The sequence below is a fragment of the Cucurbita pepo genome, chromosome 5 (assembly GCF_057944985.1).
Source record: "Cucurbita pepo subsp. pepo isolate OVF chromosome 5, ASM5794498v1, whole genome shotgun sequence".
Classification (NCBI taxonomy): Eukaryota; Viridiplantae; Streptophyta; class Magnoliopsida; order Cucurbitales; family Cucurbitaceae; genus Cucurbita; species Cucurbita pepo.
The window spans coordinates 109,444-127,588 of record NC_141802.1 but is presented as its reverse complement, the minus strand read 5'-3'; the positions used below and the strand labels follow the sequence as shown (position 1 = coordinate 127,588).

The following is an 18,145-nucleotide window of genomic DNA, read 5'->3' as shown; positions in this document are numbered from 1 at the left end:
GCCTTTGAATGACAAAGCTGTTGCAAATGGAGAGTGGAGAGTGACTTATGCTACTCTGCGCGTGCCTGCTTGTACCATCTTCATCATCTGTGTTTCATTATTTTATGGCCCTCAAACAGATCAAGCACAGATGAAAGAAGAGTGAGAGATATGGCAAATGGGCACAGTTTTTCTCTCATTTCTTTACTTTTGAACAAAAAGGAAACACCTTTATTCCTTTTGCCTCATTTTCTCTATGCTCATCAACACATTTCTTCCTATTGCATTGTTTTGTTGCTCTTTTGTGTTATTTGACATTTTCACTTTGTCATCTATTTATTTGTTTTCATCTAATTGGCTTCGCTGGGAGGCTATGACTGCCTAGACTGCTCTATATAGAACATGACTGTCCATAATTCAGCTGCGAAAATCCCGAGAAAGAATTTCCTTCTTTTCCTTCCGATCAAGGCTTGTAATCAATTAAGTTTCTCAAACATTCTTTTTGTCCTCTTATTGGCTTTTTAAGTGGGAATTAATCATTCGTTGGTACTTTGCGTACGCAACTTGGAACCAACTTTGCCATTCATTTCCTGACGTTTTTCCTGTAACCAAATTTCCTTCCGGGAAAAAGGAAGCCATAAGCTCTGAAGCCGTGCTATCATTTCATGGTTTCATACAAGTGTATACCAGAACTTGCTTAGTCATGTCATATGTTGTTTGTGACTATTTCTGATACGTATATTCCATTTAAAGATTGCTGTTCTTGAAGCTGTTTACCCCACAGAATCAAATGGTAGTTTTGGGTTAAGAAAGTTTGCAACAACAAGCCAATATCTTCGAATCTTTCAAACAGTAAGAACCAGCAATTACTGAAGCAGCCGTTGTGACAACAGAAATGAAGTTATGGTTCTACTATTGCGGTTGGAAAAGGGGCACTGTACAGCCAATCCTACGTTTCACTTTCAAAGCTCTAACTTTAAATCTAGAATCTTATCGCCAGCAATGGTGATGACGACCAGAGTCGTTTGAAAATGAGCAGTTGTTTGAATGGTGATGACGTCTCTGTGGAGTGAGAAAGAGGGAGTCTGCAAAAGAAGCCAAAGTGAGTTCTGCAACTCTGTCCATATTATCGGAATTAAGAGAAACATTCTGAGATTCCATTCGCTGAATGAAACCAGAAATAGGTGGAAGGGCGTGGTATATACAGCAGCCTTTTTCTTACAGTGGATGAGTGCAAGAGATAATTCATTCACTGCGAGGATCCCAAGAAGAAATATGAAGGCTTGTATGCCGAAGCATGCCAAGCAAGGAAAATTCCATTACAAATGGTGTTGATTCAAGAGTGTAGTGGTGTGGTTAAAGAAGTAAAGAAAACACACAAAAAGCTACCATGTGGTCCTCGGCTGGAAGAAGAGCTGGGGCATCTTCTTTGGTTCCAGAAACAAGTGGATTGTGGCAGGGCTATTTGATCTTCAAGGACATGAATGATTAAGCTGTGATTTGAAGTGCCAAGTAATTCGTAGAGATAAATGAGAGAAAGATTAAGAGTTAACTGCAAGGAGGCAACATCACATTTTAGGGCCGTCTAATGATGATTTTGATCATAGTGTTCTGTTTTCTTTAACAGTACGTTTGTTTATCAAAATCTTCCTTTTTGGTAGTCTACATCTTGAAAAAGTTGTTAGAATCTTGATTCAAATAAAGAAACTAGAAAAGTAGTTTTCAAAAAATTTCAAAAGTGATATTGAAAATTAGAAATCAAAGCAAATGACTCGGGAAAGAATGCTTGAAAGAAGATGATTATGAAGCAGGACCCAAGAACACAAAATCTTAAGAAGGAAAAGAGGATGAATTAAATATACATGTATGTTGTTTTTAGATCAGGAAGCTCTTGACCAAATTCTTTTACTTGGTTGGATTTGTGACTCTTGAACAAAATAAAAAAAAATAAAAAAAATAAAAACAAAACTGGCCCTTTTTGTATCGAACTCAGGTTACAGGAAATACACAAGATTCCATCCATAGCTCCTAAAACTGGGTTGCCTTGGGATGGATGCCTCTTGTCTCCTTGCAGTTGGGGAATCTGCTCTCAAGTCGACACTCTTTGGTGTATTGCAATTTTGTTAACTTTGAAAGGCGGGTTGAGGGACATGTTTCCCTTTACTGTGAATGCCTTTCACATCAGTTCCAAAGGTTCGGTGGCTCAAGATACTTGCTTTGTCAAAAGGCCTCGTTCTTTAGAGCTGGCCTTGTTGTGTTCATAGATACATACATATCTACAACTCTTCTCTTCTTTCAAATAATATTATTTCATTTCAGTTTTTGACTCTAGAGCAAGGGCATACATGAGTAGGTAATTTCATTATAATGGAAAGGTTAACTAATGTTCTTATTAGTAGCGATAGCAAAAAAATATATAGAATATCATCGACATTCTAATTTAGATGGTGGCTTGAAATTTACAGGATGTTCTGAAAACTAAAGAAAAAGTGTGTGAAAAAGAAGTAAATACGAGTATTTGGAATATTTAGAGACTTTGATTTTCAGTTATGTAAACTATGCTGATTACCTACCAACGAAGTTGAATAGCTCCATTCACCTGTTGTCGGACTTGGAGACATGGTGGCGTGCATGCATCCGCAGAATGCACCTTTCTTCTGCTTATTCTTGCTTCTAATGCTACCATAAAGATAATCCTGCAACCGAATTTTGGGTCGTTCAATGATCCTGCTCCTACTCTTGTTTCCTTTATCTTCATCTTGTTTCAGTAGCAGAAACTGTAATCTCTGCACCTCGAGTTGTAGCTGCCCAATTTTTTTGGACCCTCTTCTCGCTTGTGCTGAAATTATTCTTTTGCGGACATTTCCAGTTTCATCAGATACAATGGTGGATGCTCCATCAGAGGACAGGGTACCATCTTGTACATTCTTCATCAGTTTGCAATTTGCATTAAACAGCTTCATAACAGCAGCCTCCACTTCTTGGAGTTGCTCTTTCATGGTGTCATACTCCGCAGCATCATTGCCTCTACTCTGCTTTGAAAGCACAATCCGCATTAAATCTTGAACAGTTATTTGGAGGTTTGTCAATTTCTGCATGTCAGAATCAAGTCTTTCAAGAAGCTTCCTCTCTTTTCGTTTGTGGAGGGGAACTGACAATCTACTTGAGGTCTCTAATATGTCCACTCCAACCTCTTTCTCGACCAATGAATCAGTAGAGCGACGCTTATTCTGTTCCTTGACTACTACAAATCTGTTATAGTTAGTTGAGGAAGCGGCCATGTTGGGGGATTTGCAAACCATAAGATCAATGCCGCCATCCTCATCAGTTGCCTCCCATAACTCTACCATCTGGTTGTAAGCACCTAAATTCTCTTCTCTCTTTTCAGGCCCCTCACAACACTTGGCTATTTGATCAAGAATGATGTCCTTCGTCAATATTTCACCACTAACTTCTAACACTTTTGTCTTCGACCTCTGCAATTCATTTCCAAGTTCAATTTCTCTTCTTGGAGTAGTTGGCCTTGTCTGCTCATTATCTCTCACCCAACTATTTCCACACGTCGCTTCATCAACCCTTTTCATTAATGTCTCTTGTTTTCTAGTAGAATTCAAGTTTTCCAGAGTCTCAAGTTTCACTTTTTCTATCACACCCATTTCCACAGCCTGGATTCTTCTATGTAAATCCTTCAATTCAAAACATCCATTGTGCAGTGTTGCAATCAGCTCGTGATATTTTTGCTGGTAACATTCAGAATGCGGGTGATTTACTGAATCCATATCCTGCGGCAAACAGAGTGAGTATAAGTTGCATACCAAGAAATAAAATAAAATAAAATAGCGCAAGAAAGCATATGACATCATAGACAGTGGGGCGATATTTCCAATTTAGTAAGGTTTCAACTATATCTTGTTCCAGTTCACTGATGATTTGAATCAAGGAGTACACATTTCAAATCCAAACTAAAAACCAGTTAAAGATTTCTGAAATTATTAGTTTGAGATCATAGTGAGCTGATAACACCAGGCTGTTAAGAAAGTAAATATTTCTCAAGTACGTAACAACCTCCGGAGTTTTTCAAGCAATTAGCAAGTTCTCCAAACAAAAATGGAGTACAGCCACCCAGCATTTGTAAGCAGATAATATAATTACCTTTACGTCTTGTTTCACATATTTGTGAGTTTTTCTGTTCAGACGAGTATGATTCTCCAGAAAGGTTACAGAATCGTTCAACAATGTGACTGCTGATGTATATTTGGTCAAATGAAATCCTAGTTCACCATTTAGATCGGTCATGTTGTTAGTTCTCTCTCTCTGACTCTCGGTCTTCACATCTCTGTAATTACTTCTACTTTCGAGGTTCGCGTATGCTTCGTCAAGCTCAAGAAGCTTTCCCTTGAATAATAGTTCATGAACAGTTGAGATTTGGAGCTCAGCAAACAGTTGAGCAGCCTGAGTCTCACATATCTCAACCTCCATTCTCTTCTTCACTAGCTCGCCCCTCAACCGTTTCCCCCTACACTTATGCCGCTTGACATCTTCTTGCTTTTTTCCAAGTTCCATGTCCAAAGTACAGTTTAGTTCCCGCAGAGATGCTATCTCATTGGATAGATGTTTGTTATCACCAGATAGTTTTACAATTATGTTCTCTTTCTCTTTTATGATCGCTTTAGCCTCTTCACTCATAATGGTAAGTTCCTCCATCCTCTTATGCAACTCTGACTTCTCATTCTGTATCATGATCAGAATCTGTTCAGCTTCCAAAAACTCATGCTCTGACCTCTCTAATGACTTCCTGAGATGCAAGTTTTTCAATTGTACATCTTCCAGATTGCCTTCCAGTAATCCAACTTTGTCTTCAAGATCATTATTCAAGCAGTGAAGCTTTTCCAGATTTTCAGCAAGTTGTTTTCGTTCAAGGTTTGCATCAGAAAGTGAACTCTCTAGAAGGGTGTTTTTCTCCAACAGTCTCTCTAAGTTATCGGTTACCATCTGCAACCGAGAAGACAGGACGGTCTTCTCAGACCCAAGAGTGGTTTTCTCTCCTAAGAGAAGTTGACAGCATTCTTCCAATACCTTTACCTGCATTCGTTGGCTTTCTAATTCAATATGTAAATCTGAGATAGTATTCTCTAGAAGAGAATTTTTGTGGCACTGTTCTTCCATGACTTTCAATTTCTCCAAAAGAGCTGAATTTTCTCTCTTTTCCACCTCAATTTTTTCTATCATCTTTGACTTCTCAACATATAGTTCTTTCACGGATGATCCAAAGCTCTCAGGAGCAAAACCAACAGACTCGATCTGCTGCAACATCATCAAATTCTTCTCTTTGAGTTCACTAAGCTCTTCTTTTAGGCATAAAATTTGAATCTCAAGAGCATTCTTCTGGTTCAGTTGAAACTCAAGACTTGCTTCTAGCTTTTCCATATTTGTAGACATATTTGACATCTCATCCCTCAAACAGTTTATAGACAACTCTGAAGACAAGTTAAGGTTCTTCAGGATCCTTTTTTCCTCCTCAATCTTCTGTACTTCATCCTCTAGAACCTGATTTCGAGTTTCCATCTCCTTCAAGATTTGAACCTGAATCTGGCTATCTTCAGCCATTGAACTGATTTCTTCCTGAGATTTAGAATGCTGTTCTTGTAATCTTCTGAAAGCCGTTTCATTCTCTGCATATCTCGAACGCTCTTCCTGTATACAACCCCAAAGCCTTCCTAATTCCTTCTGCTTCTCTATTAATTCTACACTTTGTGAGCCTATCTTCTGCACCATAGAGTCCATCTCAGATTGAAGAATTTGGTTTGATTTCTGTAAATGAAGGCACCTTTCATTTGCACCGTTCAACTTTGCAACCCCATTAGCCTTTTCATCCTGTAGCCTTCCTAGCTCCTCTTGGGCATTACAGATTTGATGCTCCAGAGCAGCAATCTTCTCTGTGCAAAGATGATGCCTGAGACCAGCAGCTTTAGTTTCTTCAACTAATTGTGTGAGCGCTTCCCTAATAGTTAAGACTTCAGTTTGAGCTTCATCAGCTTGCACCTTGTACCTCCTGGCATCCTCTTCTGCATGCACTACTCTTTCCTCTAGGTTTAAAATTATATCAGAGGACTCCCTGTATTGGGCAAGGGCAGCTTCTCTTTGAGACTCAACTCTTGAAATTTCCCACTTTAGTCTTTCAACTTCAATTTCTGCTTTACTTGCTCTCTCGCTGCTTTCTACATTCTTTTGAACACACATAATGCTGTCTTGTAGAGTACATAACTTATCTAAACATTGCTGGTATCTTAAAAGACTGCTTTCTCTTTCACTCTCTATCTTCGCAAGGGACTCTTTCAAAGCCAAAACCTCAGTCTCGGCCTTACCAGCTCGTTCATTTAAACTCCTCGAATCCTCTTGCGTACGACAGACTTCGAATTCTAATTTGGACAACCTCTGTAGGCTGCCATTATACTGAAGTAAACCTGCATCCTTTTCAGCTTCTAATTTAGCAAGACAATTCTTTAAGGATAAGATTTCAGTCTCAGCTCTGTCCACCCTCCTTTCACACTCAACGTATACTTGTTTCTTAACATCATGGCTGCCATTATTTTGTATGTTCTCTTCTTTGGGATCCAGATCATGAAAATTGAGACCTTTTCTAGGCGTCCCATCTTCAAACTTCGAAAGGTTCTTGACTGCTCCTGAATTAAACAATTCATTAAGATGCTTCAACCACTTCTCCCTTGTCATCAAATTGGAGCCTTTGCTGGAAACTTGATTTCTTTCCCCAAGGCCAACATGAAACGATGGTAAGTCCAAATCATCTGGTTCCACAGCATCCAAATCAGAGGAGGTGGATTTCTGAGGTGTACGAAAATTAGCATCAGAAGCAGCAGGACTGTCATCAGGGAGAAGAATGGATATGTGATTAGGAAAAGCTTCAGCCATTGTTCGATGAGCCTGGTGAAATACTACTGTTACGTGATCGTATCGTTCCGCCAATGCTCGGTATGCTCGGTAGAAGTCTTCGACTAATTTCATAAGCTCCGGACGCTTTTTATAATACATCTCAGCCCTCTTCGCAAACGAATCTGCATCTTCTTCAATAAGCTTGATCATCTGTTTGATTTTTTCATCCATGTCTGTAACCAAAAAAATATGTTTTTTTCATCCAGGACTGCCAAGGACAAGGCCATAGAACACAAAAACGACAAAAGGAAACCAACCCATGGGGCAGTTGAAAGTATATGTTTAGATAAGAAATTTTCAGTTACAGGGACAACAAAAGACCCACCTGAAAGATTTTCTTGAAGCCATTTAGAGGTCTTGGGGCTAATGTGGCTATCCCACCACCAAGAATACGAACGCTTGGAATCTGCAGCCGAGGGGGTCTCCATGGCTTCCTCACCTCACGCCCTCCACCACTCTTATGTCTCAACCCAGATGGAAATTTTGACCCAAAGTCCTACAAATGTGAAGCTCAACCATTCGAGCCCAAGAATATAGGAACCTGGATCAAACCATTGTCTGTGGCCGCCTTATTATCTGAAGCAAGGTTTGAAAAGAATGAAACCCCAGAACATATCTTTTTCCATACTCAACTCAGAAGAAAGTTGGAGGTGAGGAATGAAACGTTGAAGATGAGAGAGAAGTGAGAATGTCCAAAAAAGTGGAAAAGAGAGTGATAAGTACCTGATGAAGATGATGGGTTATGTTCATTACCCTTCTTCCACTCAGTTGTTTGTGTAATCTACCTGATTTGAAACCAGCATTATGGGAAAACATAAGAAAGGGAGGTTGGGAGAGGAGAATGAAGCGTTAAGTGGTAGAGAGAAATAATGGAGGATCAAAGAAGTTACCAAAAAGGAAGGTGGGGACTTAATTCTGGAATGGTTACTGCTGCTTTTGCTTTCCCTTGCATTCCACCATGTTTATTGGATATCTCTTTCCTGGTTTTCCTTGCTTTTTATGCAGTCTCCTGCTAATATTTCAGCTTTTGCAAACACCACCGTTAAGGGCAAAAATTGGAAGCAAGGTGTCCACTTTTACTCCTTTATGCAGAGTAATCAATCGCACATCAATTCCTTCATTCTTACTCAAATTTTATTTCTCAAAACAGAAGGGAAAAAAGAAAAGGAATTTTGGGAATAGCTTTGACATCGGAACGTGGGATGCAATGGAAATACAAATAAGGCGCCTGCGTATGATTAAAGTGTGAAGAGAGGTGGAATAATTATCAATTATTCTCCTCATTCCCTTCTTTCTCTTCCCTCACCCCTACACACTTGACATTTCACTCAAATTTCACCGTTTACAGATTCTTTCATTGGCCTCTAAACAATTTGATTTGCTATTAAACTCCATGTTTTCAGCCAAAATTTAATTTACACACATTGATTGGAGAGTGATCATCGCCAAATCATCCTAATTTTTCCATATAACAACTACAATATTTTTAAACTTTTACTTTTTTTACTTTTCATTTCAAAACCAAATCATCTTATATTCTATCAAATCACTCCAAGATATTGTCAAATGCGTATAATAATTTTACCATTAATGTAAATTAAACACTTTTTCAATTTCACAAATCTAGCCTAAAAGATATATGGGTATCGTTGCCTAATTAAAATGGCGTCATTTTGGGATAACCCTTTGATGATAACTTTAAAGTGTCACCAAGGATGACACTTCGTGCTAACGGTCATTGTTCGGACAAGCATTGAAAAATGTTTTTTTTGTTCTTTTTTGTACGTGTGTATGTATGTGAAGATTGTTGGAGTATATTGGGGTAACTACAAATATAAGCAATAGAAACCTAGATTTGAGGATCATAGAAGATGGGCATCAAACATGAAGTACGAGTGACGATGGCTGAGATGTGGCTACCGACGACCAACAGCTAGGGCGCGAGGAAGGTGAGACAACATAATATAGCTTCTCCATTGTGAGTAATGATGATGGGAACTCATTCATTCATTTTCATTATCTCTTCCACCGTTTCATTACAATCTGTCTCCTCATAACTTAATTGCCCTAATAATCAAATCAAACCCTCTTTCCTACACAATTTCATCACCTAAATAAAACCATCCTTCGTTGGAGCTAAACCACCTACTTCCGGGGCTTCCAGGGCTTCCAATGCTTCCACTTCAAACGGACAAAAAATCCTTATTTTTCTGATGCGGACAAAGAAAAACACGCCATATTCTTCTATTCTCATGATGCTGTTTAGGAATAGTATAAAGTTAAAGCATGGAGGAAGGACACTCGAGTATTTGACTTTTCCGGTCGGATGTCGGTTCTTTACCCTTCCTTCCCTTGTCTCCCATCGTAGCTTTTTTTTTTTTTTTCAATCTTCTAATTGGGCCTAAAAGAAAAGGCCCAAATTTGAGCTCAATGGGCCTGAGCTTTAACTCCGTCTAAACCACCATGTACTCCCTTCCTCCCCAAAGCCTGTGCCGTTTGTTGTGCAGACGTCGTCGGCGTTGTGGTCTCTCGCGAGTCGCCACCTGTTGGCTGCCAAAACCATCTCACATCGCCATATTCTGCTTCACTCCACCAGCCAGATGTTCGGATAATTGGAAATATGGCGACCCATTTCGCAGCCCAAATTAGGGGTTGTGATTGTTGCTTTGCTAGGGTTCGGGGGAAGGTGAGGAACTATGGAGGTGTGGTGCAGATCAGGGTGTCAGATGTTGTGGTTGAGGACGACCCAAATGCTGAAATTCTGCATTGGTTGGATTGCATGAGGTTGGCTCAAAAGTGTTATGACCTCTTCCCTACACCCTCATAGCTGTAGATTCCAATGCTTTTAAAATGTCCTCTCTACTGCTTTTTTTCTTCTTTTTTTCTGAATGTAGAAAAGATTCCGCTTTTTTTAGCCTTACTGTACAAAATTTTGCATAGCAGATTGGTCTTTGTAATGATTATATAATAATAGGGAAGCTAAGTTGGTACTGCCTCTGTTTTGTTTGATGGAAATGGATAAAATTGAACAGAAATCAATGACAAATAGTTAATTAACAAAGCTCTTTAGCATTGGATCACGCATGTTTGCAAATGAAGATGTGGGATTACTGTGAGTACTAACATTTTATTAAGAAGTTTTATTGTTTTCTTTTTAGCTTTTCTCTTTGGGGGTGTTGTGTGGAATTGATTCTTTATGCGTGAAGGATCAGTTTTGAGAGAATGTTATAGGGATTTGTAGTTCCAAGAGGATGCGCGGAGGATGAACAGTGAAAAAGTCAGAAACAAACGAGTCAATGGTGGTTGGAAACTGGAAAGAATGGCTTATGAACACAGATGAAAGGTAAATTCAGACTGCAAATTTGAAACCTCTCCGCTTTTGACCTCTGTCGTCAATGGTTGCCTCCTATTGTTTCTCTTTTATTTCTAAGCTATTCATTCATCTGGTTCCCTGAATAAAGAGAATTTTTTCTGATTGGTTGGTGTTGTGAAACACTTCTGTTTGGTATGTTGGGGCCATAGAGCACAACAGTTTAAGTTTTCATATATGCCTACGGACCTTCTTCTTTTTCCTCTTTTTGAACCGATTCCTCTCTACCTTTAGAATGGGGATGTCGAACAAATCCAACCTCCTTGAAAACTTTATCAGCTTTCCTCAAACTATTTTGTTTTTAGTTGGTTCGAATATGAAGCAGTCGAATTCGTATAGATAAACTTATTGATCAACATACTACGAGAATAGTAAACACTACAAAGAATTCCTTGGTGGCTTATAATGAAAAGCAAAGAAGACGATGGAATACCATTTATTTGATGGGCAACATCTCTTTGGCTCCTGTCCAATCAAGAAATAGGTATAATTGTCCATCTTAGATAATTCAAATCATTGGATGTCTAACTCAAACTATATGATATGATTGAGCAAATCAATAGAGAAAACAGTGATAAAAACGTAAGGAGTAACTTTTCTCTTTCACTATGCCTATCTTAATTTTAAAGAGTTTCTTCTCCATAAGTTGAATTAAATAACTTGACATTGAATATAGAATTTGCACCAAAGGGTTGAAAGAACGGTTAAAAATAATTTATATGAAAATTTATCAACATAAATGAACGAAATAATTTTGTGTTTTAGTTTTATAATTTTTAGCTATCTCGGTTAAAATGACATTTTACACTAAATGAATCATTGAAAAAATAAATTAAACCTATTTAACCACACATTACTTGGCAAAGTCCCTTTTGTTTAGTGCGATAGATTCAAGTTTGTATTGCTAACCCTTGGATTGTGGCTTAGTTGGGTCATTAAATGAAAGCTCGAATCTTGTGGTGTTCAAAAGCCTAGAAAATCCCGTAGGATGTGAGGGCAACCCAAAATTCCCTACCGACATCCGAAACCTAAGTTCAATAATGAAAAAGGGTGTCTTTCCCAGTGTGGGTGCTTTTCAAAATCTCTTCTTTTCTTTGTTAACCCAGATGCATGAAATGTGAGGAACAAATTGCAGCTGAACACACAAAACAAAAACCCTAGAATTTGGTGGTGCATGGCCTCTATTTGAAACAACTCTCAGTTCTTTCAAACCAATGCTTCAATATTATGCGTGCGTGCATGGGGATGGGTGGCTCTAGCATGTGTTGTTGTGTTAACAAGTAAAGATAAAAAGAATATGTGACGAAAAGTTTGAATCTTTTTAACATACATGCTGAGAAGTAACTGTAATATAACGAAGAAATGAGAGAAATTTTGTGGGTTGCACTTACACAGACACAAGGCAAGGCAAGGCAAGGCAAGGCAAGGACAAGGACAAATTTTCTTCTGGCAGAAGATCAGAGAGATGAAGAGAAGGGATAGTACTATCCTACGTCAAAGTTCAAGCCTAGCTTTATTGACCATTCTGGAGAGAGAAAGAGAGGAAAGAAGTGGCGGTGGTGGGGAGAGAGGGAGAGGAGGAAGGGGGTCTATAGGCACTGTTAGTTTGAGTGGGTGAGCAATAGAACAAATACCCTTCAACAACTTGGGTCAGTCTTGGATTTTGGTTTAATTTTGCCTTCTTCACAACTCACGAGAGAGAGAGAGAGAGAGACACACACACACACACAGAAAGCGTTTCTCTCCTCTGCATCTTTATTATTCTCTTCAAATACAACACTCCACTCCACCATGTATTCGCCACCAGCGCCCTCTTCTTCTTTCAACCTCATTCTGTTCTTTACCCCATAATTAGGATGCGAACACACCCCACATTCAGCCCGATTTCTGTCATTTCCCTCCCCTCTCTCTTTGTTCCCAAACCCGGAAAATGAAATAATGCCGAGAAGCTGGGATTTTCCTTCTTGTTTCGATCTGTTTTCTCTTTGTCGACTAATAAAAACAGGGGATTGGGACTCTATCCCCACCCCCCATGTCACTCCAACTGTTTCCAGAGCTATTCCGTTGCTTCATCTGTTTCCTTTTGATTCGTTGAATTGAGGGAACCCACACACAAACAATGAATTTATTGACGCATTCGAGTTTCGTTCTAATTCTTATGATTTCATTGATTTCATTCATATGTTAGTTCCTTATTTTTGTTTTTATCCGCCAAGTCCTAATACCAGACCCGTTAAGGAATCACTGGGATTTCCATTCTTCCCTTGGAAATATTTACATGAATCAGTGAAGCAATGAGAGATGGAAATTCAAAGAAAAGCAAGGTCAGAACTATGCCCATAATATTTCTTTGACTTCTGTCTGTCTCTAGTGTTTGGGTTTAGTTTGAAATTATTGACCTTTTCCTTTTCTCTTCCTTATTCCACCGAAGCTTTCATGGACCAAGACATTATTCAGGAAGTGGCTGAATATCAAGGGTAAATCAGAAGATTTCGAGGCAGACGATAGTGTTTGCGGTGGGGAATCCTTCTTTTCTAAACAAAAATTGCAAATTTAGTTCTTGAAATTCCCCGAAGCTGATATTACTGGGCTTTTGATGCCTGTGGATGACGAGCACTCTGGTTTTTTGGTGTCTGCTCAAGATCCATAAAAATAAAAATAAAAAAATAAAAAAAACTCAGTTTCATTTCTCCCTTTCAATGAATCCTCTCGTCTTTTTGATGTTCAAACTGAGGTGATGATGAACGGTAAAGAAGCTTTAACAACTTTATGGTTATCTTTTTCAGGTAGCCATGAAAAATGGAGGAACAGCCATCCGGAGGAGGCATGCGCCACCAAGAAAAGTCGAACAGGTTCAGGATCAAGAGCTCCCACATCATTATTTGAAATAAAGTATACTTCTTTTTCTTTTTAATTTATGTGCTCTTTCTATATAAACTTCAGAGGGATCAAGCAGGAGGAGTTTTGAAGGAATCCTCCAACGTAGTTTTGAATTTGATGCTCCACAGACCGACGACACGAGCAATTACAGGTATGATCGATTTAGTTGTTTTTCCAGGCAGTGATTCTTTGGACCAAGACTTTCATTTTGTCTTAAACTCTCTCTCTCTCTTTGCCCCCTTCTTTTTTTCTCTTTCTGTTTATGTGGACAGAATATTTGTAGCAACTTGGAATGTTGCTGGAAAATCTCCTCCAAATCATTTAAGTCTGGATGATTGGCTTCCGAGCTCAACTCCTGCAGATGTATACGTTCTTGGGTGTGTTCTACTGCTCCGAATTGGAATCTTTTTCTCAGACTTAAAGATTGTGTAATTCTTTTAAATGATAGGGAAGTTTGTTTTTTCTTTTGGTTCCCAGTTTTCAGGAAATTGTTCCTCTAAATGCTGGCAATGTGTTGGGAACAGAAGACAGCGGCCCAGCTAAAAAATGGCTTGCTCTTATTAGGAAGACTCTGAATACTCTTCCTGGCACTGGTGATGGTGCTCGTTATCACGCATCTTCCCCGCTCCATGATTTATTCACCAATATGGATGCCGATTTTGATGTATCGACAAAGCAGAAGGCTTTGCCGTTCTTCCATCGACCCTCATTTCAGTCCTCCAGTCATAGCATGAGAATGGACAATAACATTTCAACACAAAAAACCCAATTTGATCGACGATTTAGCGATTTTGATCAGGTTATATTTGGGCATAGGCCAAGTGATTATGATCCACATTGCAGGTGGGGTTCATCTGATGAAGAGATTGAACAGGGTGACTCTCCATTTGTCTCCCACTATTCTCCTATTTCCCACTGTGGTTCCTTCTCCATAGATGATAGGGATAGACAAGCTGGGCGCTCAAAGTATTGTTTAGTTGCCAGTAAACAAATGGTCGGTATATTTCTTACTGTGTGGGTGAAAAGCGATCTCAGGGACAACGTCCGAAACTTGAGAATTTCTTGTGTAGGGAGAGGATTGATGGGGTATCTTGGAAATAAGGTAAGACTAAGATTTAATTTCTTTACTTTTTTCAGATTTAAGAACCTCTTGTGAACTGACTGAAAGTGGGCCACTATTTATCTCTGGTGTTCTAGGGAGCAATCTCAATTAGCATGTCATTACACCAAACAAGCTTCTGCTTCATTTGTAGTCACTTATCCTCCGGGCAGAAGGAGGGCGATGAGCATAGGAGGAATGCTGACGTTATGGAGATACTGAAGAAAACTAGGTTCCCCAGAATTAGTGGCATGGAAGATGAGCTCTCCCCTCAAACAGTTCTTGAGCATGAGTAAGATTATCCTTCATTTGCTATCATATTTCGGTGATTTTTAACCTTACAGAAATTCTGGTTTCTTGTTTCTCTCTACGACTGAATCAAACTTCAATGATCACTTTCTTGGTTCAGTCGGATTATCTGGCTGGGTGATTTGAATTATAGGATTGCCTTGTCTTATTTGTCTGCAAAAGCTCTTGTCGAGATGCATAACTGGAAAGCACTGCTGGAAAATGATCAGGCAAGTAGTATGGTGAATTAGCATATTTGTGTCCATTTTGTTGAAGAATTTTGTAGCGTACGTTTATCTAACAGCTTATGAAACTGAGAATACAATGGTTCATGTTATCAGCTGAGGATAGAACAAAGATGTGGACGCGTCTTTGAAGGATGGAAAGAAGGGAAAATCTGCTTCCCCCCGACCTACAAGTATTCCTATAACTCAGATAGATACTCGGGAGATGCTAGGTACCCAAAAGAGAAGCGTAGGACTCCTGCTTGGTAATTTCTCTCTTCCCTGTTGAGGAGAGCAATTGTCATGTGCTAACATTGTTAGCCTTTCATCAATTCCATGACTTATGAATGTGGATTTTTTAATTGAAGGTGCGATCGAATACTGTGGTACGGTAGGGGTCTGAATCAATTGTCTTATGTTCGTGGAGAGTCGAGATTCTCAGACCATAGACCAGTTTGCAGTGTGTTTTTGGCTGAGGTCGAGTCCCTAACTCCTAGCTGGATAAAGAAGGGTCTAAATTATTCCAGTACCAAGATTGAAGCTGAAGAGCTATTGCCAAAACACGAATGGTTATTCGGGACATAATTTCTTGGGCTGATCTTCAGGACGCACAAAACTTCAAAAGAAAAGACAGTTTGAAGGGGGGATCCAAATTGTTCCTGTAAGGTAAATATCTGAAAACCTCTATCATAGATTTATAGTATTGTGAGTTGATTTAGTTAACATTGTCTTTAGGAAATAACTGTCTAGAAAATGTGATATCCTTGGGAGTTCGAACTTCCGTTTTATCAAATAAATAAGGATGCGATCATAAAGCTTAGTAGAAGATCTTAAGTTTTGCCTGCTTGAAAGAAATGATGACAAGGACCTATTTTATTATCCTTCGTGGTTTAAATGCTCTTAATAATAGATGATGAATATCGCAGACCATTGTGGCCGCTGGTCTGTTTTTTGAGTTAAATAGAAAGCCTCACATATTTAACCACTAAAGTACGGGGATGGTGTCATTGACTCTGAGAATAGAATGCCTACTTTTGAAATGTCATTTTCTAGTCATGTTTCTCATTAAAAGTTTTAGCTGAGATCTTTTGCACTGCTTCTCTTCTCATTTGTTAATTTTGGTCCCCATTCTGCAGGTGGGCACTGCCAAAAGTCTTCTTTGTCTCCATAATTATGGAGGTGTTTCTAATGCCTAGAATCCAAAAAAGAAGGTTGCTCATTTACATTTTTTTTTTCCATGTCGGTTCATCTCCCTTTTCCTCATTGCATTTTGTTCATCCATATTTCAGGTAAAACTCACGTTGATCTTTCTCAACTGAGCTTTACTTCATGACTTCAACTGGCCCAACATGATATCTGTAGCAAGGTAAGAGAAAGCTAATGTTTCGCTGTGGCTCTTGAGTCTTGATATATTAAATACCTTAAATCCAGCAATACTACCATGAATGAGTATTTGGTGTTGGTTGATTTTATCATATGCTTGAATCGCTGACTTCATGACTCAAAACTCATTGCTCTATATCTCTAACTTGAGAAAAATCAAGACCTTGACAGTTCAAGACTTGGAAAATTACTGCTTTTTATTTATTTTACCTTTTGCTCCATTCATGCTCTTATCTTATATTCAGGACAAATGAAGGAAGAGAGAGGGGACAAGTCCTTCATGTCTAAATCATTTGCAGTCCCTTTGGAATGAAAGTTCTCTTTGGGGGAAGGAAGGGTTGTAGAGATAATATCAGAGCTTCACACAATTAGGACACTTTTTCCTGTTTTCTTCTGTCACAAATATTCTATTATTATGCAAAATAGAAAAGAAAAAAGAATATGTACAGATGGCAACAAACTGCAACTGAAAGTGGGGAATAAAAAAAAAAAAAAAAAAAAAGCTCTATATCCATTCATGTGGGTTTTGATTTTGGTGAGAAATACTGATGTTTTGTCTCCACTTTTGTTTCTTGCACTGGGCATTATGATGGCTGAATTTCCTTTCACTTTTTCATGCCAAAACTAAAGGCCTCAACTTTCATCTAAGCACTTAATCTTAGTACAACATGAATTCTTAGATTCCCTTCCTTTCTTCCACATGAATAGGAATTTGGAAAGAGTCTCAATTGGACCATCATCCATGGGGAGTGGTCCAAATATCTTCTAAAATTCCATTTAAGAATACATAATTACTATCTTTGAAGAGCAAAATCAGGAAAATTTGCAAATTCAACAGCAGACTCCTTTTTAAGGCATCAAATGTAAGAGACCCAAAATGAAAAAGAAAAAGTTAAAAAGTTCCTCAATTGGTGAATGCATTGGGTGAAGGGTGAAACCAAAACAGTCACTGCTACATAGTTAAGGAACATTAAAAATGCTCACTGCACAAAAAGACTGGCGGACTCCATTCTGTTTTTCACCAAAACAGCCTAAGAAAGTTGTCATTTTTTTCAAATTTTTTTGCCAAATGCCATCAGAGTGTCCTCAACCCTTCATTTATTATTTATTATTTATGTTTTTTTTTTTTTTTTTTTTTTTTTTTTTTTTTAAATTTTAGCAAACTGTATGTGACCCTACCACTTTACTCTGTAATCGTGACCCCACTGCATTTCCTCCCCCTCTGTCTAATCTTATTCTCGCATTTACTGCCTCCGTCGTACTCGTAGCTTTACCCGTCTTTTCAAAAGGACCTGTCTTTTTCTCCCCATTTTCTTTCTTTTAATAAGATGGCTTATTTAATGTCAGCTCACACCTTCCTTAATACCTTGGAAGAAAAATGAGACCTCTCAGAAAACTAAGCAGTTTGGAACCTCTTTTTACTTGTTTAATTGCTGCTTTTGAAGTCTTTCTTTTTCGTTAATTTGTTTTTTAGAAGTTGTTGAAAAAGTCATAAGGATTCAGCTATGATGGCAAAGTACATCCCATCATTCAATTAGGAGAGAACCTCTTGTTGTTGATATGTAATTGAATCCTTACCTTTGTGTGCAACAATCCCATAAGAGAAAGAGATGAATGTTGAGACATGTTTTATCGTTTAGTCTGACCGAAACCCAACTTTCACGGTTTTAGCTTTCAAGAATTCCGAGCTGGAACTGACTGTTTTTACAAACTTACGTTTCAATGATATTTACTCTTACAGCTTGCTTTACGTGTGGTAAAAACTGCATTAAATAGCACCCCATATATTTATATGTAACAAGTAGTATACGTGTTAAGTGAATGCTATTGCTAAAACTTATAAGATATGTCGTTTGCTTGAAGTCCTAAAATTGCAGCCTTTCAGCTTCACAGAAATAATCACCATGTCAATAAGCAAACATATTGTTTCATTCAGTTTTTGTTGTTGGGTAGAGTGGTATTACATCATTT

General features: G+C 38.5%; 2 protein-coding genes across 4 annotated transcripts; one reads left to right on the top strand and one right to left on the bottom strand.

The window, feature by feature from the left end:
* Nucleotides 1-2,391: 2,391 nt before the first annotated feature.
* Nucleotides 2,392-8,158, bottom strand: LOC111795824 (protein NETWORKED 1D). Of its 3 annotated transcripts, XM_023678416.2 has the most exons (5): nucleotides 7,821-8,158; nucleotides 7,654-7,715; nucleotides 7,256-7,506; nucleotides 4,132-7,103; nucleotides 2,392-3,761 (listed from the first exon to the last, which is right to left on the bottom strand). In XM_023678416.2, exons 3-5 carry the CDS (start codon nucleotides 7,356-7,358, stop codon nucleotides 2,523-2,525), a joined length of 4,314 nt encoding a protein of 1,437 aa, XP_023534184.2. In that variant the 5' UTR covers nucleotides 7,359-7,506; nucleotides 7,654-7,715; nucleotides 7,821-8,158; the 3' UTR covers nucleotides 2,392-2,522. The 3 variants fall into 3 exon arrangements, with proteins under 3 accessions (XP_023534184.2, XP_086980326.1, XP_086980327.1); XM_087124200.1 differs by lacking the exon at nucleotides 7,821-8,158 and having other exon boundaries at nucleotides 7,654-7,811; XM_087124201.1 differs by lacking the exons at nucleotides 7,654-7,715; nucleotides 7,821-8,158 and having other exon boundaries at nucleotides 7,256-7,630.
* Nucleotides 8,159-11,977: 3,819 nt separating this feature from the next.
* Nucleotides 11,978-16,688, top strand: LOC111795785 (type I inositol polyphosphate 5-phosphatase 4). Its single transcript, XM_087124237.1, has 13 exons — nucleotides 11,978-12,624; nucleotides 12,732-12,816; nucleotides 13,087-13,152; nucleotides 13,244-13,331; nucleotides 13,453-13,557; nucleotides 13,658-14,282; nucleotides 14,378-14,571; nucleotides 14,689-14,797; nucleotides 14,909-15,057; nucleotides 15,160-15,457; nucleotides 15,928-16,002; nucleotides 16,081-16,157; nucleotides 16,420-16,688. Exons 1-10 carry the CDS (start codon nucleotides 12,595-12,597, stop codon nucleotides 15,374-15,376), a joined length of 1,668 nt encoding a protein of 555 aa, XP_086980363.1. The 5' UTR covers nucleotides 11,978-12,594; the 3' UTR covers nucleotides 15,377-15,457; nucleotides 15,928-16,002; nucleotides 16,081-16,157; nucleotides 16,420-16,688.
* The last annotated feature ends 1,457 nt before the right edge of the window (nucleotides 16,689-18,145 follow it).